This window comes from Hyla sarda, chromosome 10 (assembly GCF_029499605.1).
Source record: "Hyla sarda isolate aHylSar1 chromosome 10, aHylSar1.hap1, whole genome shotgun sequence".
NCBI lineage: Eukaryota > Metazoa > Chordata > Amphibia > Anura > Hylidae > Hyla > Hyla sarda.
In genome coordinates, this window is record NC_079198.1 from 68,082,026 (window position 1) to 68,109,249 (window position 27,224).

A 27,224-nucleotide genomic window follows, 5' to 3' on the forward strand; every position below is an offset into this window, starting at 1 on the left:
GTAGCGGAACCTCCAACCCGGTATTGGATTCTGCTGAAAGGTTGAACATGTTAATCTTCTAATGGAATCCAGCACTTCACTATATTGAATGGAACAGTGCTTACTGTCTGCAGAAGATTGCCATGGACATTAAGAGTCAATTCTGGAGGGCACTGCTATAGGCGGAAACTGCCCGGAATTTCCCTGTGGAATTTTTAGGTAAAATTTTGGTAGTGGGAATAGGGCCTTAACCCCTTAAGGACTCAGAGTTTTTCCGTTTTTGCACTTTCGTTTTTTCCTCCTTACCTTTTAAAAATCATAACCCTCTCAATTTTCAACCTGAAAATCCATATTATGGCTTACTTTTTGCGTCGCCAATTCTAATTTGCAGTGACATTAGTCATTTTACCCAAAAATGCATGGCGAAACGGAAAAAAAAATCATTGTGCGACAAAATCGAAAAAAAAATGCCATTTTGTAACTTTTGGGGGCTTCCGTTTCTACACAGTGCATATTTCGGTAAAAATTACACCTTATCATTATTCTGTAGGTCCATACGGTTAAAATGATACCCTACTTATATAGGTTTGATTTTGTCGCACTTCTGGAAAAAATCATAACAACATGCAGGAAAATTTAGACGTTTAAAAATGTCATCTTCTGACCCCTATAACTTTTTTATTTTTCCATGTACAGGGCGGTATGAGGACTCATTTTTTGCGCCGTGATCTGAAGTTTTTATCGGTATGATATTTGTTTTGATCGGACTTTTTGATCACTTTTTATTCATTTTTTTAATGGTATAAAAAGTGACCAAAATACGCTTTTTTGGACTTTGGAATTTTTTTGCGTGTACGCCATTGACCGTACGGTTTAATTAATGATATATTTTTATAGTTCGGACATTTACGCACGCGGAGATACCTCATGTTTATTTTTTATTTTTTTACACTGTTTTATTTTTTTTATGGGAAAAGGGGGGTGATTCAAACTTTTATTAGGGAAGGGGTTAAATGACCTTTATTAACACTTTTTTTTTACTTTTTTTTTGCAGTGTTATAGGTCCCATAGGGACCTATAACACTGCACGTACTGATCTCCTATGTTGATCACTGGCGTGTATTAACACGCCTGTGATCAGCATTATCGGCGCTTGACTGCTCCTGCCTGGATCTCAGGCACGGAGCAGTCATTCGTCGATCGGACACCGAGGAGGCATGTAAGGGCCCTCCCGGTGTCCGGTCAGCTGTTCGGGACGCCTCGATTTCACCGCGGCAGTCCCGAACAGCCCGACTGAGCAGCCGGGTCACTTTCAGTTTCACTTTAGAAACGGCGGTCTTTGACCGCCGCTTCTAAAGGGTTGATACCGCACATCGCCACGATCGGCGATGTGTGGTATTAGCCGCGGGTCCCGGCCGTTGATGAGCGCCGGTACCGACGCGATATGATGCAGGATCGCGGCGCGATCCCGCTTCATATCGCGGGAGCCGGCGCAGGACGTAAATATACATCCTGCGTCGTTAAGGGGTTAAAGGGGTACTCCACCCCTAGACATCTTATCCCCTATCCAAAGGATAGGGGATAAGATGTCAGATCGCAATGGTCCCACTGCTGGGGACCCCCGGGATTGCCGCTGCGGCACCCCGCTGTCATTACTGCACAGAGCGAGTTCGGAGGACGGAGCAGCGTGATGTCATGGCTCTGCCACTCGTGACATCACGCCCTCCCCCTTAATACAAGTCTATGGCAGGGGCGTGACGACCGCCACGCCCCCTCCCATAGACTCGTATTGAAGGGGGCAGGCCGTGATGTCACGAGGGGCGGAGCCGTGACGTAACGATGCTCCGGCCCCTGTACTGCCCGTCATTACGTGCAGAGCAAACTCGCTCTGTGCAGTAATGACAGCGGGGTGCCGCAGCGGCAATCCCGGGGGTCCCCAGCAGTGGGAACGCGGCGATCTGACATCTTATCCCCTATCCTTTGGATAGGGAATAAGATATCAAGGGGCAGAGTACCCCTTTAAGGGAAACAGGTGTATATTCAAATTAATGGCCACCCATGTAATATACAGGATATCACTGTGGTTATGGGACACTCCTTGCATGCCACACTGGGCAGACCATCCTCGTAAACAGGCGAGCAGTGCAAAGGCCATATCTTCATCAGAAGTTCTACACTTTGGAGGTGGGTGAAATTGTGGAGTACACCCCCGTCCAGAGCCTTTGTGGAGAATGGGCTGCAGCGGTCACTAGACCAACAGCCCCAACACAGCTTCCTTTCAAATATTTCCTGTTTAACGTATTGGGAATCCGATCCCTACAACTTGAGGCCGACAAGGTCTGCTCCTAAAGCCTCCACCAGCGCACCCAAGGAGGAGGAGCTTCAACAGTCAAGTTCATCATCTTCTATGTACAGCAAGAGTCAAGTTCTTCATCTTCTACATATCGTCGAGAGTCAAGTTCAGGAAAGTAAGCCCAAATTGAGGGCACCAAATACCGTACCTAGACCCTCTCGGAGCAATGAGAGTTTGTCTGTTCCAGAGGTACCAACGCACGTACCTAGGCCCTCTCGGAGCAATGAGAGTTTGCCTCCTGCACAGGTACCAACGTATGTAACAAGGCCCTCTTCTGACATGGAGAGTTTGCCTGCTTCCAGGGTACCAACAAAAGAGTCATGGGTCCATCCTGGTTTGGAGATGGTACTCAAGCCCTATTGCCCCACTTTGATCCCGGCTAGTAAGCCTATAACCCCTTCTCAAGCTGCCATCCACAACTCCATCCTCACCAATGTGGTGTGGCAAAGCTATGTCAATTCTAATCCTGCCCCTGATGTTGGCAGATATAGAGGAACCAAGAGAGGCACTACAAGAGTAAAGAGGAACATCTTCTAAAGAGACTCTAAAATAATGTCATATTGTTTTCCTGTCTAACCATTTTTGTTTTACAGCAACCAAGTTCAAGAGTGCCTAGCCGGACTGTGCTAAGTTGTTCCAGTTCAAAGTTCAGCAACGTAACCACTAAGCTTGTGCCTGACTGATTTGTGGTAAGGCCGTGTCTACCTTTCCCTTCCTATGAACTCCTAGTGTAGGTGGACTGCTGATCCTTACACGCCAATTTTTATATTTTCTTTGGACTCCTAGTGTAGGTGGACTGCTGATCCTTACACATCTGCTTTATGTATATACCAGCAGCTTCATAAGAACTCTTATGCTAAATGTTGCAATTATCGGCTGAATGCACCTGAAACATGTTGGAGTGTTGATAAATGTATAGTAAATATGTATCTGGTTCTGTACACAGGAAGGTGTTCTCATGTCTGTGTACATAAAAAAATAGGTAAGGTTTGTACATAGAGAAAATAGTCTAATGTCTATGTACATAAAAAGTAAGGTAGAGTTGTACACAGAAAATATCAACGTATTGCACGTGTACACTCAACACTAAAAACATAACTAATTCTTGTACAGATAAATGTATAAAATACTAAAGGTGTTTAGTAGGTAACTCAACAGGGGACACCTCGGCTCCTCCGAGGGTATTATTATTGCTGTCGCCCATCGCTAGCACCTGTCTCAACAAAAATAGTAGGGAGGATTCCCCTTAAAATAGTACTTGCACACATAGTACTCTAGATTACTAACTTAAATGTACTACCTCAAGTTTCTCTAGTACATACATCAAAACAAATATCTCACTTAAGAAAACACTTAGGAATTGTAGCATATTGATACCCAATTCCTGCCACTGTTAGGTACACTTCTTCTTCTCCTTCATTGCGTGTGTGAGATGCTCTGCCTGGCCAGTAGGTGCTCTTGCGAATATAGAATTAAACACGTATTTCTAAGAATAACCTAGTTAGGTTGTTTTGAAAGTGCTCTAGGGGTAAGTAGCATGTAGCCGATAGACCCTAGCAGCCAACCTTACTGTGAGTTATATTAATGTTCAGTTTAGCCTCCAAGAATGTGTAGAGAGCTAATACAATGTTTAGGAGCTAGCAACTATATGTCAGATAGCTGCCTAATTGTCTAGTAAGCTTAGAATGTATAGTAAGCTTAATGAAAATGTCTACGAAGCTAGAAACTAAAGGATAGATAGCTTTGTTAATGTCTAGATAGCATTTATGTCTAGATAGCACCAATGTTTAGATAGATTTCTATTGTCTAGTCCAGATACTAGTAAGAGTATCAGAGAATGTAAATGTGTTCAAGGTTTACTTAGGATGTATAGCAAAATTATAGATCATCCTGTTCTAGTCCTAGTCCCTCTGCCTTAGGGGACAGACGTCGAGGTCTACTTATCTTAAGTAAGGGGGTTTGTGGTGTCCCGGTACCGTATCCTATCTGGTACCTGCGTGGGTGGGTCCCCTTAGCCAGAGTCCCTAGGATGTCGGGGTCCCCATTGTCTAGTTCACCCCTAGTCACCTCTCATCCAGATAGTTATTGCTCCAATAGCTTACTTGGGAAGCATGTAAATATTATGTAAATGCTCTATAAATAGTTAATTACCTGTCTATAGCGTAGCAGGACCTGTGGGTCACGTGGTTAAGTGAACTCTATGGTATTTCTGCTTGAGGACCTTTGGAGGTCCTTGTGACGTAGTCAATCCCATCACTCATTGTAACAGTGAGTGACAGATGTTCGGACCAATCAGATTAGCCCCGCCCCCTGCCCATATAAGGGAGCGGCGGCCATGTTCTCACTCTCTTGTTCCTGTGCAAGCAAGCAAGAAGCATCTGCGCTGCTGAGATCAGTGAGTCTAGGCCTGAACCTTGCGGCGATGACCGATAACTTCTAATTACTGAGTGTATCAATCCCCATGCACTCTACAGGATCACCGGACCTTATATATCCCCTAAATCCGGACGGATCTGCAATAACTACCCTAAATTCAGAGACTTTTAAGGTCCGCAACAATTGTCAGTCATTGAGCTATATAAAGACTGTATTCCTGAGACTGTCATTGTTCATTGGATGTACAGCAAGCACTTAAGTAAAGTTACCCAAGTTCAAGTACATTGTGGACCTTCAGTCATTTCATTATATGCAGCTGTCGTTTCTGGGAAGGGCGGCGATAGGCCAGAGATTACCTCAGCATAATAGCCCTCAGCCTGGCATCACGAACTATAGGGTTAACATTAACCCCTCATTTACCGAAACAATACCCCCACTACCAACACCCCCCAAGGGCTACCACATCACCTAAGTAGACAAACCCCTAACAATTTTGTAAATATTTTATGATATCTTTTTCATGACACTCTGCTCCATTGTAAAGTAGGGAGGGCACAGCCTGGACAACAGTGTTACATTTTGGTCTCCTCCCAAAAAAACATGCATGGTGGTTGAAGTGTCATACTCTGTGCCTACATGAGTGCTCCTGGCACTGGGGAGTACAATTCATTGAGGGAACCAAAAATGCCAACATGTACTGTGACATACTGAAGCAGAGCATGATCTCATACCTTCAGAGACTGGGACTGCTGGGCTAAATTCCAACATGATAACAACTCCAAACACCTCCAAGATGGCCACTGCTTTTCTCAAGAAGATCAGGGTAAAGGTAATGGACTGGCCAAGTATTTCTGCAGAGCTAAACCCTTTTGAGCATCTGTGGGGCATCCACAAATAGAAAGTGAGTGCAAGGTCTCTAACATCCACCAGTTCTGGGATGACGTCATGGAGGAGTAAAAGAGGACTCATGTGGCAAGCTGTTAAGCTCTGGTGAACACTATGCCCAAAAGACTTTAATGGGGTACTCCGGCGCTAAGACATCTTATCCCCTATCCAAAGGATAGGGGATAAGATGTCTGATCGTGGGGGTCCTGCCGCTGGGGACCCCCATGATCTTCCACGCCGCAACCCGTTAGAATCAGCCCCCGGAGCGTGCTCGCTACGGGTCTGATTACTGGCGATCATGGGGACGGAGCATAGTGACGTCACAGCTCCGCCCCGTGTGATGTCACACTCCGCCCCCTCAATGCAAGCCTATGGAGGGGGCGTGACAGCTGTCAGCTGTATACTACCGAGGAAGTTCTTTTCTTTTTTTATTACTTTTCTCTCGGACCACAGTGCTCTCTGCTGACACCTCTGTCCATGTCAGGAACTGTCCAGAACAGGAGCAAATCCCCATAGCATACCTCTCCTGCTCTGGACAGTTCCTGACATGGACAGAGGTGTCAGCAGAGAGCACTGTGGTCAGACAGAAAATAAATGTATAAAGAAGAACTTCCTCTGTAGTATACAGCAGCTGATAAGTACTGGAAAGAGTAAGATTTTTTAAATAGAAGTAATTTAGAAATCTGTTTAACATTCTGGCACCAGATGATTTAAAAACAACAGTTTTCCACCGGAGTTCCCCTTTAAGTCAGTGCTGGCACTTTGGGCCCATTTTGAACATTTACACTAAGGGGTGTACTCACTTTTGTTGCCAAGGTTTAGACAGTTATTTTAAGGCGACACAACATCATACACTGTTATACAGGCTGTGCAATCACTACATTGTAGCAGATTGTCATTTCTTTAGTGTTGCACATGAAAAATATTGTGGGGGGGGGGGGGGTGGAATCACTATTGTGAGATATTGGAGGGCAATCGGCCTCAGAATCCGTTGCAACATGTAGAGGATAGATGAAGTGACAAAGAGATGGTAGAGAGTTATCTGGTCATCTATTCCTTTTTACTGATGTAATGGGTCATTGCTGTGCAGGTAGTTACAAATCGGGAATTTTTTCAGATCCTAGTCATTTACATAAAACATTTTTCATAAGGGCATTTTGAAAGTGTGCCATCAGGGGAGGTTGGCAACTCTGGTTAGAGTCTGCCAGAGCTAGACTTATTGGGAGAGATTTATCAAAGGATTTAGACTAACTAAAATTCGTGCACAGAAAGTCACTCTAAATATGTGCAACATTTTCACGACTTTTTCTTTAGAGGATTTTTAGTACATGACACATTCTAGGCAATTTTAGATGAAAAATGCATTGGTGCTGAATTTATCAATAGCGACTTTTTGGCAAAAATTTGCATCGCAAGTACACTGAAATGTCAGACCATGCTGGAGCAGGTTTAAATACCGTCTAAACCATAGATCCCGAAAAACATGCACATAATTTATCAATAGTGTTGCTAGCGAATATTCGCAATGCGAATTTTATTCGCGAATATAGCACTATATATTCGCAATGACGAATATTCGTTTTTTTTTTTCCACAGTACACATCACAGTGATCATCCCTCTCTGCTTCTAGCTTGTGTGCAAATTTTTGTATATGCTAATTTTCACATATGCGGATTTTCGAAACGCAAATTTTCGCATATGCGAAAATAAAACGCAAATATTCCGAATATGCGAATTTAGGGAATATATGACGAATATTCGTCCATATGTTCACAAAATATTGCGAATTCGAATATGGCCTATGCCGCTCAACACTATTTATCAAGAGCCTTCCGACTTTTGATAAATTAGGCGCACAATAGACCTGCCTTAAGCTAGGTAGGTCGGTCTATATTGAACCGGAAAATAGACAACTTTGATAAATCCTCCCCCATATTGTCTAGTGACTATGAAATTCTCCTTTGAGAACAAGCCCTAAATAAACAGACCTAGATGAGATGGTGGTGGGAAGGTTTCTACCAACAACATTTAGAAAGGACTAAAGCCTTCAAAATGTTTCTGACACTGTTTATATAGATGTCATAATAATAAGGGAATTCCAATATCAGAAATTAGGTGAACAACCAATTCCCATACAAAATCTCTGGTAGTACCATATTTTTCGCCCTATAGGATGCACCGGCGTATAAGACGCACCCAATTTATAGGTGCAAAATCTAAAAAAATAAAGATTTTGAACCCAATAGTGGTCTTCAACCTGCGGACCTCCAGATGTTGCAAAACTACAACTCCCAGCATGCCCGGACAGCCAACGGCTGTCCGGGCATGCTGGGAGTTGTAGTTTTGCAACATCTGGAGGTCCGCAGATTGAAGACCACTGCATAGGAGGTAATACTCACGTGTCCCCGCCGCTCCGGACCCGTCACCGCTGCCCTGGATGTCGCTCCATCGCTGTCGCCGTGTCCCCGTCGCTCCGGAACGTCTCTGCTGCCGGCCGGGTATCCTTGCTCTCCGTCGCAGCCATCACGTCGTTACGCACGCCGATGCACGTACGCGACATGATGACGAGGAAGGAGAGCGCCGGCCATACAGGGGATCCCTGAACGGAGAAGACACCGAGGAGGCAGGTAAGGTCCCTCCTGGTGTCCTGTAAGCACTAACCCGGCTATTCAGTCGGGCTGTTCGGGACAGAACAGCCCGACTGAACAGCTGGGTTAGTGTCACTTTCGCTTCAGATGCGGCGGTCAGCTTTGATCACCGCGTCTGAAGGGTTAATACAGGGCATCACCGCGATCGTGATGTCCTGTATTAGCTGCGGGTCCCGGCCATTGATGGCCGCAGGGACCGCCGCGATAGGGGTGTATTCGCCGTATAAGACGCACCAACTTTTTCCCCCCAGTTTTGGGGAAGAAAAAGTGCGTCTTATACGGCGAAAAATACGGTATATATTATGTTACATGCCTGTTAGCCACAGTATTTTTATGTCATCTTAGAACCAATCCTGAGGAAATAAGAAATAGGGAAAATATCACAGGAAAGATGGAAGTGGATAAAACTTACCTTGATCACCTCAGGACATGCATAGTGAGGAGACCTGGACACAAAGGAGTGAGGCATGAAAAACAGAGAAGAAGAAGGGAAAACAGAGAGAAAGAATAGGGATGTTAACAGCAGGATAAAGTGAAGTGTTGGTTAAGTAGATTCATGTTTCTAATATAAGTCACACATTTCAAATAAAGTAAATGTTGGTACCACAAAATAATGGAAATGATGTGCATACCACTGTCTTCTGACAAACTGGAAGGAGATATGGCAGAGCTGTATTCATTTTATAGCAATGTCTATGATCACTTTCGGAGGTATAACATTTTCTAAGTTACCATATGAAAACCACACACAACATATTGCGTGATCATAGAGTATTTTAGCAAATTACAAAGTCAGCTCTGCTATATCTATAGATAGTAGTCATGGCCTGACCCATACACACAACAACATAGTGCTACACAAAGTGGCCCATTAATATCCACGAATTACTACTGTTCTATTTAGATTTTGTAAAATTTCTACTCACCCACAGCTGGTCTCAAGTAAACTGTCCCCAACCTGCAGCGACGCCATACCAAAATCTGCTATCCGTATGTTGTTTTTTTCATCTAACAATAAATTTTCAGGCTTCAGGTCTCTGTGGCTGGCCAGATGGAGAGTAAAGGGGAAAATAATTGTGGATTGGAGACAATGGGCAGATAAAGTATAGTAAATAAAAATAATAATAGTTTTTTTTCCCTTCCTCCCTGTCCCTTCATTAGTCTTATTAGGGTACATTCATACCTAGAAGATTAAAAATGTCTGCAAGTAAACAGTTCCATACAAGTGTTGTCATGTCTGCAGATGAATTGAGCAAAGACATACATTTCTACAACAAGGCTACGTTCACACAAGCGCATTCCTTTTCAAAATCGCATTGTATACCCACTGTAAGTTTGAAATCAAATTGTCAGCAGCGGAATCTGCTTTTCCGCTGCCAAAACTATGCTGCGGATAGCTCGTAGAGACCCCGACCCTTTTCAAACTTGCAGTGGGAAATACACCGTGAGTTTGAAAATAAATATTCGTACATACCGTTACAGTGTTTTGCTGATCTGTTTTCTGAATGCAAAACAAAGCAGCTTTCTAAATGTTTTTTTATGAATAATTTCCCATCATTTAGCTGTTGCTCAGAAAAAGAAAAGATAAATCTGTCAAATGAAGTCACACGTAAGCTTAGATTGGGGTAGGATGAGAATTCTATAACTTGAAATGAGGCTCTAGCCTATATACACACAAACATATATAAACATCTACATACCTCCAGCACTTCCACAGTACCTCAGATGTCTTGCTCCATTCCCATTCAGTGATTGTCTTTTCTTAAGCTGCAACGCAACTGTTGTCTACAGAACCACCCGGGCCCAATGTGCCATGGGTGCTTCCTGGGCCCGACACGTCACGCTTACAGCTGCAGGAAGACAATCAGTGCGGGGGACAAGAGTAAGACACCAGAGGCACCGTGGGAGCACTGGAGGTGAGTAGATGTTAATTTTTTTAAACCCTTCCACCAGAGTACTTCTTTAAAGGGTAGCTCCCACCATCCTATTTTTTTTTTTTGCTAGCCCGTAACCACCCCCCCCTCCCCCCCCCCGCTACGGCACTAGCCCGTTCCCTCCTCCGCCCCCCCCCCCGCCCCACATACCCCGTTCCCTCATTATACTTGCAGCTACTGCAGAGTCCAGCAGCGGGCGTGCAGGGACAGCGGCGGCAATGAGGTGGCGGCGATGTGCGGGAGGAGTGGCCGGGGAGCCAATGCGCTCGTTCCCGCCTGTCTGATTGACAGGCAGGGAGCGAGTGCAGCCTAACTGAAAAAGGACTGATTGCCACTCCAAAATCAGTCCTTTTTCAGTAGCCGGTTTTTAAATGTAAATTAAACCTTTTTAATGAAAAAAAAAAAAAAATAAAAGTATATTAGAGATATGTTGTAGTACATAAGTACTACAACATATCAAAAAATAAAGTTGGTGACAGTGCCCATTTAAAGTAATTGTAATCATGTGTCCTACAGAGAGCACACATCAATAGTAAGGGTTTAATTTTTATTTTTCCAAAAACTTTTCTCCTTAGACTAAGCCCCAGGCAAGTGACACAGAGTTTTCCTCTGTAAATTTGGATACATAAATATTACATATCCATTAAAAATAACTTAAAATCCAATTGGATTTAAAATTCAAATTAGTCACATATCTTCAAATATAGGACATCAGATGGGAATAAAGACTATCCACTCTCCTTTTTGGGCTGGTAGTCATGGCAATATTGTGAAAATTTTAGGTAACCCCAGGCAATGTAGCTGAATCAAATTCCAAAGCCAGTAGATGAGATCAGGCTCTGCATATCATGTTATAGAAGTACCCCATCATTTTAGCACATTTTAGTTCATTTAGATTTTTTTCTCCCTGTCTCTCACATCGAGCTGAAAAAAGCATTTTCCCATTATTATTTCTTTTTTTACTTTTTTTTTCCCGTCAGTTCATCTTTAAGGATTTTGAGGATTTTGAATGTTGTAACCTTTTCAATCTAGACTATCTTTTGCAAACATTTTTCACATTACTGCCCACAGAAAAAAAAAAGCTCTCACTCACCATATAGAGTAACTATGACAGAAATCAAGAGCGGATATGATTTGTCGGAAGAATTTGCGAGCCTCCTTTGGAGTTAGTCTTCCCTTTTTAACCAGATAGTCAAAAAGTTCTCCACCAGATACATGTTCGAGCACCAAATATCTGAAAAAAGTGTCAGAAAATATTAAAAGAATATTGTATATTGATTTATTGAATAAAAAAATGTAAACTTTTAATTTTTTTTTAGCACAACCCTAGGAATGTTTCCCCATGAAAGAATATTTTATTTGGCAATATTCTTACAGTAAGTGGGTGATTCAGACTCTAACAGTATTTTGTACAGACAAGCTTTCGGGAGTCCTCCTTTTATCAAGTCAAAAGCATTTCTGAGCATATAATCAGAAAACAAACAGGTTAAATCTTACACTTATGAAGGGGTTAAAACAATAGATGTGGAGAATTCACACTAAGTTGGGCCATAAATTGTTTAGCTATAGGACCATAGACTACACAGCTAAGGATGAGAAGGGGAACAGGAGGGGGATGGTAATACGGCAGGACCTGTTGAGATACAGGACAGAGAAGATAATCCAGGACAGGTTATAAAACGTTTTGATAATCCACAATGTGTCTCTGTTCTTGGAATCATAAAATGTATCATTTTGGCTTCAGATGTCTTTCTTTAATATGAGTTTTTGACATTTCCTCTTACTATCTTGATTTTAAGATGATGTATAAAGTGACCTGTTTGGGTAAAATAGTAAGGCTCCAAATACAGCCAAGTTACCAGTAGTGTTGAGCAGCATAGGCCATATTCGAATTCGCGAATATATGGACGAATATTCGTCATATATTCGCGAATATTCGCATATTCGTAATATCGTTTTATTTTCGCATGCGCCAAAAATCGCGTATGCGAAAATGTGCAAAAAAATTAGCATAAACGAAAATTCGCATATGCGAAAATTCGCACGCCAGTTTCACACAGTACTATTAGAGCCTTCTTTACACCACACAAGCTGGAAGGAGAGAGGGATGATCACTGTGATGTGTACTGTGAAAAAAATATATACATATAAAAAAAAATACGAATATTCGTAATTACGAATATATAGTGCTATATTCGCGAATAAAATTCGCTTTGCAAATATTCGCGAGCAACACTAGTTACCAGGTACCATGGCATCTGCCCCAACACTGGTGACAGAAACATGCTTCTACAAACACTCCGAAATGACACCCCGCTCATCAAACACTACGTGTACATCATCAGGCATCCCACTGCTAGCCACATTCAATCCTGCCCTTGAAGAAATATACTAAATGATCAAGGACTTGCAGCCAATATTAGCAGAAGATGAGGTGCAAAAACATAGATTTTTTCCTGAACCTCTGATAGTGGTCTACAGAAATAACCTACAGAAATAACCTACAGAAACAACACATGCACAAAATAAGACCAAACCATGCACCAAACCTCACTGTAAACTCTGCCAGCCCATTTGCACAAAGAATGAAGCTACTCACAACAACCGAACATACAAAATTAAGGGACTACTCTTGCTGGTTAAGCTGGTTGCTAAAGTGTGCACACCCTTAAACTAATACTTTGTTGAAGCACCTTTTGATCTTGTTACAGAGATCAGTCTTTTGGAGTCTATCAGCATGGTACATCTTAAGGTGACAACATTTTACCACTATGCATAGCCCTCTTTACATGCCCCCACAGATGGTCAAGTAGGTTAATTTCTGAGCTCTGGATGGACCATTCCAAAATGTAGATTTTCATCTTTTGTAGATTTGGATGTGTGCTTTGGGTTGTTGTTGTGCTGAAAGGTGAACTTTCTTTCTCTTCATCTTCAACTTTCTAATGGACGCTTGAAGGTTTTGTTCCAAAATAGACAGGTATTTGGGGTAGCAGGTGAGACAGTGAGGCATCTGACAGAAGGGGTTGCAAGAGGGACAGTGAGGTATATGACAGGAGGGGGCAGGAGGGATAGTGAGGTATATGACAGGAGGGTGCAGGAGGGATAGTGAGCTATATGACAGAAGGGATTGCAGGAGGGATAGTGAGGTATATGACAGGAGGGGGCAGGAGGGATAATGAGGTATATGACAGGAGGGGGCAGGAGGGATAGTGAGGTATATGACAGGAGGGGGCAGGAGGGATAATGAGGTATATGACAGGAGGGGGCAGGATGGATAGTGAGGTATATGACAGGAGGGGGCAGGAGGGATAATGAGGTATATGACAGGAGGGGGCAGGAGGGATAATGAGGTATATGACAGGAGGGGGCAGGATGGATAGTGAGGTATATGACAGGAGGGGGCAGGAGGGATAGTGAGGTATATGACAGGAGGGGGCAGGAGGGATAATGAGGTATATGACAGGAGGGGGCAGGATGGATAGTGAGGTATATGACAGGAGGGGGCAGGAGGGATAGTGAGGTATATGACAGGAGGGGGCAGGAGGGATAATGAGGTATATGACAGGAGGGGGCAGGAGGGATAATGAGGTATATGACAGGAGAGGGCAGGAGTGATAGTGAGGTATATGACAGGAGGGGGCAGGAGGGATAGTGAGGTATATGACAGGAAGGGGCAGGAGGGATAGTGAGGTATATGACAGGAAGGGGCAGGAGGGATAGTGAGGTATATGACAGGAAGGGGCAGGAGGGATAGTGAGGTATATGACAGGAGGTGGCAGGAGGGATAGTGAGGTATATGACAGGAGGGGGCAGGAGGGATAATGAGGTATATGACAGGAGGGGGCAGGAGTGATAGTGAGGTATATGACAGGAGGGTGCAGGAGGGATAGTGAGCTATATGACAGAAGGGATTGCAGGAGGGATAGTGAGGTATATGACAGGAGGGGGCAGGAGGGATAATGAGGTATATGACAGGAGGGGGCAGGAGGGATAGTGAGGTATATGACAGGAAGGGGCAGGAGGGATAGTGAGGTATATGACAGGAGGGGGCAGGAGGGATAGTGAGGTATATGACAGGAGGGGGCAGGAGGGATAATGAGGTATATGACAGGAGGGGGCAGGAGGGATAGTGAGGTATATGACAGGAGGGGGCAGGAGGGATAGTGAGGTATATGACAGGAGGGGGCAGGAGGGATAGTGAGGTATATGACAGGAGGTGGCAGGAGGGATAGTGAGGTATATGACAGGAGGTGGCAGGAGGGATAGTGAGGTATATGACAGGAGGGGGCAGGAGGGATAGTGAGGTATATGACAGGAGGGGGCAGGAGGGATAGTGAGGTATATGACAGGAGGGGGTAGGAGAGATAGTGAGGTATATGACAGGAGGGGGCAGGAGGGATAGTGAGGTATATGACAGGAGGGGGCAGGAGGGATAGTGAGGTATATGACAGGAGAGGGCAGGAGTGATAGTGAGGTATATGACAGGAGGGGGCAGGAGGGGTAGTGAGGTATATGACAGGAGGGGGCAGGAGGGATAGTGAGGTATATGACAGGAGGGGGCAGGAGGGATAGTGAGGTATATGACAGGAGGGGGCAGGAGGGATAGTGAGGTATATGACAGGAGGGGGCAGGAGAGATAGTGAGGTATATGACAGGAGGGGGCAGGAGGGATAGTGAGGTATATGACAGGAGGGGGCAGGAGGGATAGTAAGGTATATGACAGGAGGGGGCAGGAGGGATAGTGAGGTATATGACAGGAGGGGGTAGGAGAGATAGTGAGGTATATGACAGGAGGGGGCAGGAGGGATAGTGAGGTATATGACAGGAGGGGGCAGGAGGGATAGTAAGGTATATGACAGGAGGGGGCAGGAGGGATAGTGAGGTATATGACAGGAGGGGGCAGCAGGGATAGTGCGGTATATGACAGGAGGGGGCAGGATGGATAGTGAGGTATATGACAGAAGGGGGCAGGAGGGATAGTGAGGTATATGACAGGAGGGGGCAGGAGGGATATGACAGGAGGGTGCAGGAGGGACAGTGAGGTACATAACAGGAGGGGTAGAAGAAGGCATTTCACTAAGTGTTAAATAGGGTGTTACATTGGTGAAACCAGTCAAAAACCATGAACCACCATAAAGTAAATGACTACTGCATCCCAGTTGGACACCAGTGTACCCAACCAGGTCACTCCATACAGGTCTCCTTAAAAGCAAGTTAATGAAGGAGATCTTTTAAAACCTGTGTAGAGGAAAAGTTAACCAGTCGCCCATAGCAACCAATGAGATCGCTCTCACTTTCATTTTAAAAGGCAACTAAAAGATAAAAGAAAGAATCTGATTGGTTGCTATGGGCAACTATTCAACTTTTCCTCCGTACAGGTTTTGATAAATCTCCCGAACTGAGAGGCAATTTCAAAAACACACAATAAAGAAGGACATTTGAAGCCAAAATGGTTATCTTTTATGTTTGCAAGAACAGAGACTTAATATGGATTTGAGCTTCTTAGCGCATTTTAAAAACTTCTCAGAATGTGTGCTGGATTATTTTCTCTCTTCTGTATCTCACCATGTCCTGCTGTATGAACATATACTCCTGTCATCTACCTTTCTTATCCTTAGGTATGTAGGCTATAGTCCTATAGCTAGGCAATTTAGCAATTTATAGCCCAACCTAGTGTTAAAGGGTTGTTCATTGGCCAGCATTCGGAAGTAAACGCTGTTTTCGCGCTGCGGGGGTCGGCCACGTCCCTCGTGACATCATGGTCATGCGCCCTCAATGAAAGTCTATGGGAGGGGGTTTGATGGCCATCACACCCCCTCCCACAGCCTTGCATTGAGGGGGTGTGGCTGTGATTAGACCGTTTGTGAATTGGTTTATGAATAGACCTAACTGCGGGTGAAGTTTCAGTTCATATGTACATATAATTCTGTTTTCATGCTTTGCCCATGTAAGTATGCTCATATTCACATTGAATGCGTTTGTATAAAGCTTCGTTTTCAAGTAATCATGTTGTTCTTAATTGTTATTTTAACCCACACTTGTGAAGAAATGACGTAATGCACTCCTCTTCTTTCCCTTCCTTATTTAAGGGAGGTGCAGTATGAGTTTTGCAGTCTGTGATAAAGAGCGGCGATCAACTCGAAACGCATCCATATGGTCATGTTTTGTGCACTATTGAGTGAATTTAGCTTTTTATGGATAATCAATAAAGCTGGAAATTTTACCCAAGCGCTGCCTCAACTCTCCTTTGTTCCTGTATACACACGTACCCAGCCAGTACGGATCCGTGCGGAGAGGTTATATGGGAGGTGAGCTGACTTTTCTCTTCTCTTCTACTGCTATCAGTAAATCTGGGCCAGTGTAACGGCTGGTGGTGTGGATCTGCTGTACCTGTGTGGACGATGACGTGAGCCGCACCAGGGAGAGGAGTCTAAGGAGCTGCTGGTTTTCACCAGAGCCTGCCGCAAAGCCGGATTGACTTGCTACGGCACGCGGCTCCCAGGTCGTTACCCCTGGCACAACTCGTCCACAAAGGCAGCCAAGGTGATGCGTGGCACAGAAGGAAGAGACATACTCAGAGCTGGGGACAGGCAGGTAGGTCAGTGCTGGCGTCAAGGAACTGTGATCAGGAAACGTAGAAAGAACTGGTACACGGATTAGCAGATAACACAGGGAACACTTTCTCTAAGGCAAAAGGCCACAAAGATCTGGCAGGGAACGGGAGAAAGTGCAGGGTTAAATAGGGGCAGTTCCAGGGAAACACCAATCAGTGGTGCACTGGCCCTTTGAACCTCTGAGAATCGGCGCACGCCCTAGGTGGCGGGTATGCACGCGCTGGCCACCAGGGAGGACAGAGGAAGCAGGAAGATGGCGGGGCAGGTGAGAACCGGGGGACCGAGCGCTATCGCATGGCATCATGCGAAGCGCATTACAGTCTGTGCGGGGAGTAGGGCAGACAGTGTGCCCACGGCCAGTGGTGCTACACATAACAGCCAGCGTGGTGAAGCAGGAGCTCTGTTTTTTTCTATTTGCAGAAGCAAGTGTATCTGCATTTTGTTTATCACTGGAAGTAGGCGCTAGGACTGCACGGACATTGCTGGTCCCCAAAGATGGCAATGTATTCTGTGCAGAATTCTTCGGCTGAGAAATTTCAGCTGCACAAAGCTCTACTGCTGAAATTCACCTGTGTGCATCGTGCAGTGGGATCCTATTGACAGAAATGGGACTTTGCAGCACCATAATTCATTTAGTGTAAATTTGACCTACTCTGACTTCATCATAATTTAATGAGGGGGCATGAATCTGACTTGTACTTATGAGGGTCACCCTTCTGACTGGCACTTTGGAGAACCCCATTGTAATCACAGTTTTTTCCCATGATTTTTAAGACATTCTACAGGTTCGCAAATTAAAGGGCTTTTTTTGTGCTGTAGGAACCCACAAATCATATTAACTCAAATTAGCCTCAATGTCACATTAGCATATACATAGATATCCGATAAAATATACAAGAAAAAAGGCCAAATATTATTATGAAACCACTGGAGAGTTCTGTTTCAAATTGAATATATACAGTCATTTATATATGATGCCTGACTTTCTTAAAGGGGTACTCCAGTGGGGAATAAAATTTCAAATCAACTGGTGCCAGAAAGTTAAATCGATTTGTAAATTACTTGTATAAAAAAAATTGTAATCTTTCCAGTACTTATCAGCTGCTGTATGCTCCAGAGGAAGTTGTGTAGTTATTTTTTCTCTGACCCCAGTGCTCTCTGCTGACACCTCTGTCCATGTCAGGAACTGTCCAGAGCAGGAGCAAATCTCCATAGCAAACCTCTCTTGCTGTGGATGGTCCCTGACATGGACAGAGGTGTCAGCAGAGAGCACTGTGGTCAGACTGAAAAGAACAACAATTTTTTAATAGAAGTAATTTACAAATCTGTTTAAATTTCTGGCACCAGTTAAAAAAATATTTTTCACTGGAGTACCCCTTTAATCACGTACAAATTACATTATTGTTCCTATATTATAAGCTTTAGAAGAGCACTATAACTAATAGAATATGAAAACAGGATGGCTTAAAGGGAACCTGTCATGTTGAAAAGTCCATTTTGTGGGTAGCATGATAAAGTGCAGGAGGAGCTGAGCTGACAGATATAAAGATCTTTTATTCATTTACACCTCTGATACACTAATTCTGAGTGCCTAATCCACTGCCTGTCCACCACTGTCCCAATCCTCCTTTAACTTGACAGTGCTTTTGTATGTCAAGGCAAGCAAGAGTGACAATAAACAGCAGAGGGGCTGTCAATTAAGTCAAAGGAGGGGGTGCAGGGCTAGAATAGTGGAAGGGAGAGTAGGCTATGACAGGTTCCCTTTAAATCTGAGAAAAATAATTACCCTTCTTGCCTAAACTAAATGCTTTTTTATACATTTTTATTTATTTATTTATTTAACACTGCTGTTTTTTTTATGGAGGCCCAGGCAATAAAGATTAAAGGGGTATTATAGAAAAAAACATATTCCCTAGCCAAAGGATAGGGGAAAAGTGTCTTATTGGGGAGTCCGACCTTTGGAACGTGCGTATAGTAGGTATGGCCAATGTATGAAGCACGTGCCAATATGGCCCCATTCTGGAGATCCCAGAGTCAAAACATTTGCAATCGGACAGTTATCCCCTATCCTAAGGAAGAGGGATACATTTTTAAGGGCCAGAAAAACCCTATTTTTTCACTCTAACCAGTGTAAGTGGTCCTGTGATGTCCCAGTGCAAGCTGTACCAGCTACTGATGCACTGAGGTGGGCTTGTGTGGTTTTCATCCTGCAAAGTTTTCGAAAGTGTTAAGGTCTATGTTCCAATATTTCTGTGTTGTTTGCATTGTACTGTATTATTAATGCTTTTTTATGCATTTTCTAGATTAGTATGCACTGCCTTTGCAGAAAATGGTAAGAGCACAGAGCATGGTCACATGTCCGCCCCTTAGACAATCCATTTTCTGCTCCTGCCCCTTTGCCTGGGATAGGAGATACCTCTCCAGCAGTGTGGTGTGGTTACAAATGCCATAGACAAGTTATACAATGAACACAAATAGTGTTTCTCCCCCTGTACACACAGGGAAGCTTATCCCGAAAAGTTACTGTAACGCCGAGTGCTCCGTGTCCCGCATCCATCCCGGAGCGCTCACGACTTGTGCCTCCCAGCAGCTTCCCGGTCTGTCCCTCTGACCGGGAGCGCTGCTTCAGTGCTGCCGGCGGGAATGCGATCCGCATGGCGGCACAAGTCCGCCCGCGGGTCGCATCCCGTTCCACTTACCTCTCCCTGCCTGCTGTGTCCTCCCGGCTCTCTTAAATTTAAAGGGCCAGTGCACCATTAATAGTTGCCTGGCCCAATCACTTTCAAACGTATAAAACACCACTTCCCCTTCTTGTCCTTGCTGGATCTTGTTGCCTAGTGCCTAGAGAAAGCGTTTCCTGAGTGTCCATTGCCTTTGTTCCCAGAACCTTTGCTGTTGCCCCTGACTACGAACCTTGCCACCTGCCCGGACCTTCTGCTACGTCTGACCTTGCCTTGCCTTGTCCTTTTGTACCGCGCCATCTCAGCTGCCAGAGGGGTTGAGTCGCTACCGGGTGGAACGACCTGGGGGTTACCTCCGCAGCAAGTCCATCCCGCTTTGCGGCGGGCTCTGGTAAATACCAGTAACCCCTTAGACTCCGTTCCCCTGGTACGGCCCACGCCATCACCTCTCTGGCACAGAGGGTCCACCTCCAGTGTCCTCACCATCCGCCAGCCCGGATCCTGACAGTTACATGTAACAACAGGAACGATTTAAAAAGCATCATCAGTATAAACATGGGGAATAAAGTGGTGACACTGTATCCATGTGCAAATATAGCCATACGTGTGTAGAACATATTATCGGGAGGCCTTATTAGTTACAGCAGCCCCATGCCGAAATTCATAATAGTGAAGAACACATGATATTCACTGTAAAGTTGCCGAAGACAAGAAATCATCAAAATCCCCATTATGCAGCCACATTTATGAACGTTGCGACTTAAAGCCTTTGAAAGTGAACCTAATATTCCTGGGAAGTTTTAGCTTTTTTTTTTCTAGTATGAAATCAGCTTAGCTAGTTCAGTATTTAACAACTATAATAAGATAAAACATATTTATGCGCATTAGTGACCTTGAATGATTAAGATGCTTAAAGGGCTTAACAGGAATCATCTTGAATATATGGGGGAATATGGTAATTATCTCTACGAATGAAGTCGGGACATGTATCATTTATGATCCACACATTAGTCATTGTGAAAGGATGTTCAAACAATTATATTGACCTTATTAAAGAAAAGAACCCTTTTGACCTGACACCATTTCTGAGTATCGATATAGAGGACGGTGGTGATAATGGCTCCCGCTTCTAATGTGTGGGGGTGAAATAAATCATTCTGTCCTGACTTTATCATAAAGACATTTTAATTAACTAAGAGAAGTAAGGTGGGTGGTAAAGTAGATGTTCGCATAACTAAAATAGCACAAGTTGGCCTAAGAATTAGAAGACTGAAACCTTTTTTCCTCTGGACATAGAGGATGCCCCCTTGTCATGGTTACCAGACAAGGTATAAAAAGATCACTAGAAAGATTTCTGTACTGTCCATTCATATATTTGTTACATTGTGATCAGATGGCCCTAAGATGTCTTTTCTCCAAACTAAATAACCCCAAGCTTGATAAACTGTCTTGGTACTGTAATACTCCCAGGGCTGTAGCTCCCATAAGGTGATTGAGGCAATCGCCTCAGGCGCACTGCTGCAAGGGGGCGCATTGGCCAGAGATGTCCGGCACACATTACACTGGGCATTTTCAATCAGGGTGCCCCGGCAGGGGTGCCAGGACACTTCGGTGGTTAAAGATGACACAGAAATATTTTTGTATTTTCCGCACAGTCCGCAGTGCTGTAAGGCTGCTTTCACACTATAAAGTTCTTCCATTTTAAAGAGCCGTTATAATTTTCCGTTATGAAAACCCGTAAAAATGGCTGTTAAACGGCTATTGCAAAATCCCATAGAGACATTACAAAATCCCATCAAAGTCTATGAGATTTTTACATTATCCGTTTTAACCCGTCATGGCCCGTTGTTAACAACGGACATTATTTGTGACGGGAGAAAAAACGGTACATGCACTATTTTTCTCCCATCACATTATAACGGCTCTTTAAAACAGAAGAAATTTATAGTGTGAAAGAAGCCTTAGTGAGTAACAGGTACACAGGCCGGGTGGAAGACAAGTCTGTGCGCACTGCCGGGACGGGATGCTGCAGAACTGGAAGGTATCCTCCTGTGGATGTGTGGACTCCAGATCTTCTCTGGTCCCTCAGCAGAATGATGGGAATGGAGGGAAGGAGCAGGGGCGGTACTGACAGAGGACTACTCAGCTTCAGGCAGTGGCAGATCCGGGGGTGGGGGGGGGGGGCAATGGGGCAATTGCAGGAAAGTGAATATATTTTTTTTTTTTACTATACTTGGGGCACTATGGTACAGGGGGCATTACTAAAACTTGGGGGGCACAGGATAGGGGGCATTATAGGTGAGGGGCACAGAACAGGGGGCATATTATGTAAGAGGCAAAGGACAGGGGGTATGTTATTTTGAGGGGCAAAGGACAGGGCATTATATGTGAGGGGCACAGGACAGGGGGCATTATATGTGAGGGGAACATGGCAAATGGCATTATATGTGAGGGGCACAGGGTTATGGGGGGGCATTATTGTATTTTATGTGTAGGGGGCACAGGATGGGGCATTATTATATGAGATGGGCACAGAGTGTTTTTCATTTCCGAGGTATAATGTATATTATAAGCGTTTTTGGGGTGGTGCGGTTTTTACAGGTCCCAATATATATTACGGTATTGTATTCAGAGGGTGCTTTGTACGGTAAGGTTATATTCCGAGGGCTCAGAGTATGGCAGTATTATATTCAGAGAGCACAGTGTGTGGTAGTATTATATTCAGAGAACGAGGTGTGGTAGCATTATATTCAGAGAATGCAGTGTGTGGTTGTATTATGTTCAGAGGATAAAGTGAGTGTCACTATTATATTCAAAGAGTGCAGTGTGTGGTAGTATTATATTCAGAGGGTACAGTGTGTGGTAGTATTATATTCCAGGGGGACAGTGTGTAGTAGTATTATATTCAGAAAGCGCAGTGTGTGGTAGTATTATATTCAGAGGGTACAGTGTGTGGTAGTATTATATTCCAGGAGGACAGTGTGTAGTAGTATTATATTCGGAAAGCGCAGTGTGTGATAATATTATATTCAGAGTGTACAGTGTCTGACACGGTTATAATATTTATTGTTTTCATATGGAAGATCAGAATTGACAAAGTGAGGAGCCAATGCCATCAGGGCATCTTGTTCTGCAGAGAAAAGATCTGGAACAAGTGGAACAAGTGCTGGAAGTATGCACCAGCTGAATTAGATAAGGGAAGACTATAGAGAAGATGTCACCTGTAATCACTGATATCATTGTGTATTCTCCTCACTATGTCCCATCAGAGCTGTAGTAGTAACTTGTATGGTCTACAGTTATGGGTGAAACTACAACTCCCAGCATAACCTTATGCCACTGCTTAGGTCAAAGTGGGAGCTGTAGTTTTACATGGTAAAAACTTCTTTAGCACTGTCCCATTCTGTGGCAATTGGTATATTTGATTATTATACTGGAAATCATTTTCTGCAACGCGCTACACCACTGGTGTCCGTCACTACAGGCTAAAAAATTACTTGGGGGGGGGGGGTATGGAGTATGGAGTGACACCATTTTCTACCACACCAGGTAACACCAACCCTAGCATCGCCACTGCTCATACTCAGTATCCTCTGGGTTCTGTAAGCAATGCCTAATTTTCTGCAAAATACTCTGACTAGACTCTGGATCAGCCATTGGCTTCAGGTACTGCACCCCCACCCTTCTCTCACCCCTCATTACCCATATGTCACCCCTGTGGACCCCTGTGTCACCCAAGTACACCCCTCTGTCACCCCTGTACACCCCTCTATGCCCATGTCTCCCATGTACACCCCTCTGTCACCTCTCTACACCCGTCATCCATGTACAACCCTCTGTTACTCCTGTACACCCCTCTGTTACTCCTGTACACCCCTCTGTCACTTCTGTACACCTATACACCCCTGTACTCCACTACACCTGTAAATGAAAGGCTGGAGGCATTTTGTGTGGGTGAGACTGGAGGCATTGTGTGTGTGGGAGGCTGAAGGCATTGTATGGGGGGACGGCTTGAGGCATTTGTGTAAGGCAGGAGACATTGTGTGTTGTAGGGAGGCTGGGGGCATTTGTTTGGGAGAGACTGGATGTATTTGTAGAGAAAAGGGGAGGATAAAGCTGGAAAAAATGCAGAGCCTAATATGTTTGGTTGCAGGTTCTTTGCTGAAGAGTTTTGGCTGGAAGTGATCATGGGGAAGAAAAGAACAAGAGAACGAGTCCAATCAGAGAAGATGTCATTTGTGAATCAATGCATATAGCAGTACTGTAATCTACATAGCCAACATATAAAGAAAAATATTTGGTAGGGGTGCCCTGCAAAAATAAAATTTCCGAGGGGTGCCCTGAGCCGAAATAGGGGGAGGGGCGCAATCTTCTGTTCTCGCCTCGGGCAGATGGAGCTAGCTACAGCAATGATTGAATTTTTTTCTATATCACTATCTATATAAAAATAAATAAATCTTGTCGCTTTTAGGCTAAGGCCCCAAAAAACGCCAAATCTGCTTCATGGCGGGCAGATTTTTATCTGCAAGTCAATAGGAAAACGCAAAATGCATTTCCATGATACTCGCTGTGACCTGATCTTAACTGCAGGTACTACTGCTCCCAACATGGAGCATACTCTGCATTAATAGACAGATCGCAGGCCAGTCACAGCTCTCAATGGGAAATATGAATCTGTGATGTGAAGAAAACTTCACATCACAGTGTCCAGTGCAGAAGTGACACCTGTGGCGATCTGTTTATTAGTACAGGTACTACTACTCCCAGCATGGAACAGTCTGTTCCATGCTGGGAGTAGTAGTACTACCTAAAAAATGTAGAAAAAAAGTGAAAAAGTAAAAAACACACAAACTTTATTAAACAAACATAAAAAATGCATTGGCAATAAAAAGGCTATCAAAATTAATTATAAAAAATATATTATTTTTACAATTAACCCCTTCAGGACCAAGCCCATTTTGGCCTTAAGGACCAGAGCGTTTTTTGCACATCTGACCACTGTCACTTTAAACATTAATAACTCTGGAATGCTTTTAGTTATCATTCTGATTCCGAGATTGTTTTTTCGTGACATATTCTACTTTAACGTAGTGGTAACATTTTTTGGTAACTTGCATCCTTTCCGTGTGAAAAATCCTAAAATTTGATGAAAAATTTGAAAATTTTGCATTTTTCTAACTTTGAAGCTCTCTGCTTGTAAGGAAAATGTATATTACAAATAAAAAAATTTTTTATTCACATATACAATATGTCTACTTTATGTTTGCATCATAAAAGTGACGAGTTTTTACTTTTGGAAGACACCAGAGGGCTTCAAAGTTCAGCAGCAATTTTCCAATTTTTCACAAAATTTTCAAACTCACTATTTTTCAGGGACCAGTTCAGGTTTGAAGTGGATTTGAAGGGTCTTCTTATTAGAAATACCCCACAAAAGACCCCATTATAAAAACTGCACCCCCGAAAGTATTCAAAATGACATTCAGTCATCATTTTAACCCTTTAGGTGTTTCACAGGAATAGAAGCAAAGTGAAGGAGAAAATTCACAATCTTCATTTTTTACACTCGCATGTTCTTGTAGACCCAATTTTTTAATTTTTACAAGGGGTAAAAGGAGAAAATGTATACTTCTATTTGTAGCCTGATTTCTCTCGAGTAAGCACATACCTCATATGTCTATGTTAAGTGTTCGGCGGGCGCAGTAGAGGGCTCAGAAGCGAAGGAGCGACAAGGGGATTTTGGAGAGTACGTTTTTCTGAAATGGTTTTTGGGGGGCATGTTGCATTTAGGAAGCCCCTATGGTGCCAGAACAGCAAAAAACCCTCACATGGCATACCATTTTGGAAACTAGACCCCTTGAGGAACATAACAAGGAATAAAGTGAGCCTTAATACCCCACAGGTGTTTCACGACTTTTGCATATGTAAAAAAAAAATATTTTTTTTCACTAAAATGTGTGTTTCCCCCCAAATTTCACATTTTTCCAAGGGTTAATAGCAGGAAATACCCCCCAATATTTGTAACCCCTTCTCTTCTGAGTATGGAGGTACCCCATAAGTTGACCTGAAGTGCACTATGGGCGAACTACAATGCTCAGAAGAGAAGGAGTCATATTTGGCTTTTTGAGAGCAAATTTTGCTCGGGGGGCATGTCGCATTTAGGAAGCCCCTATGGTGCCAGAACAGCAAAAAATACCCACATGGCATACCATTTTGGAAACTAGACCCCTTGAGGAATGTAATAAGGAATAAAGTGAGCCTTATTACCCCACAGGTGTTTCACGACTTTTGCATATGTAAAAAAAAAAAAAAAAAAATTTCCACTAAAATGTGTGTTTCCCCCCTAATTTCACCTTTTTGCAAGGGTTAATAGCAGAAAATACCCCCCAAAATTTGTAACCCCATCTCTTCTGAGTATGGAGGTACCCCATAAGTTGACCTGAAGTGCACTATGGGCGAACTACAATGCTCAGAAGAGAAGGAGTCATATTTGGCTTTTTGAGAGCAAATTTTGCTCGGGGAGCATGTCGCATTTAGGAAGCCCCTAAGGTGTCAGAACAGCAAAATAACCCCCACATGGCATACCATTTTGGAAACTAGACCCCTTGAGGAACGTAACAAGGGGTACAGTGAGCATTTGCCCCCCACTGGTGTCTGACAGGTCTTTGGAACAGTGGGCTGTACAAGTTTTCATTTTCATGGACCACTGTTCCAAAGATCCGTCAGACACCTGTGGGGGGTAAATTCTCACTGCACCCCTCATTACATTCCGTGAGGGGTGTCGTTTCCGAAATGGGGTCACATGTGGGTTTTTTTTTTTTTTGCGTTTGTCAAAACCGCTGTAACAATCAGCCACCCCTGTGCAAATCACCTCAAATGTACATGGTGCGCTCTCCCTTCTGGGCCTTGTTGTGCGCCCCCAGAGCACTTTGCGCTCACATATGGGGTATCTCTGTAGTCGGGAGAAATTGCGTTACAAATTTTGGGGGGCTTTTTTCCCTTTTACCTCTTGTGAAAATGTAAAGTATAGGGCAACATCAGCATGTTAGTGTAAAAAATAAAAAATTTTTACACTAACATTCTGGTGTAGACCCCAACATTTCCTTTTCATGAAGGGTTAAAGAAGAAAAAGCCCCCCAAACCTTGTAACGCAATTTCTCCCGAGTACAGCGATACCCCATATGTGACCCTAAACTGTTGCCCTGAAATACGACAGGGCTCCAAAGTGAGAGCGCCATGTGCATTTGAGGCCTAAATTAGGGATTTGCATAGGGGTGGACATAGGGGTATTCTACGCCAGTGATTCCCAAACAGGGTGCCTCCAGCTGTTGCAAAACTCCCAGCATGCCTGGACAGTCAACGGCTGTCCGACAATACTGGGAGTTGTTGTTTTTCAACAGCTGGAGGCTCTGCTTTGGAAACAGTGGTGTACCGGACGTTCTTATTGGGGGAGGGGGGCTGTGTAGGGGTATGTGTATATGTAGTGTTTTTAACTTTTTATTTTATTTTGTGTTAGTGTAGTGTAGTGTTTTTAGGGTACAGTCACATGGGCGGGGGGTTACAGCAAGTTTCCCAGCGCAAAATTTGCTGCATCTCAAGATGCGAGAAACCCACTGTAAAAGCCTCGCCCATGTGAATGTACCCTGTACATTCACGGGGGTGGCGGGGCGGGGGGGGCTTGCATCAGCTGTTGCAAAACCACAACTCCCAGCATGCATGGTCTGTTAGTGCATGCTGGGAGTCATAGTTTTGCAAC

The 27,224-nt window shown here is 43.9% G+C and overlaps 1 protein-coding gene across 5 annotated transcripts in view; it reads right to left on the minus strand.

Moving 5' to 3' along the window:
* The window catches only part of LOC130294411 (serine/threonine-protein kinase BRSK2-like), a 409,324-nt gene that overhangs the window by 116,823 nt on the left and 265,277 nt on the right, over nt 1–27,224 (minus strand). For all 5 annotated transcript variants that reach the window (XM_056544139.1, XM_056544141.1, XM_056544140.1 and 2 more), the window contains exons 4-6: nt 11,270–11,410; nt 9,169–9,285; nt 8,655–8,688 (exon numbers count right to left, since the gene is read on the minus strand). In XM_056544139.1, coding sequence (XP_056400114.1) covers nt 8,655–8,688; nt 9,169–9,285; nt 11,270–11,410 — 292 coding nt within the window. The remainder of the gene's footprint in view (nt 1–8,654; nt 8,689–9,168; nt 9,286–11,269; nt 11,411–27,224) is intronic.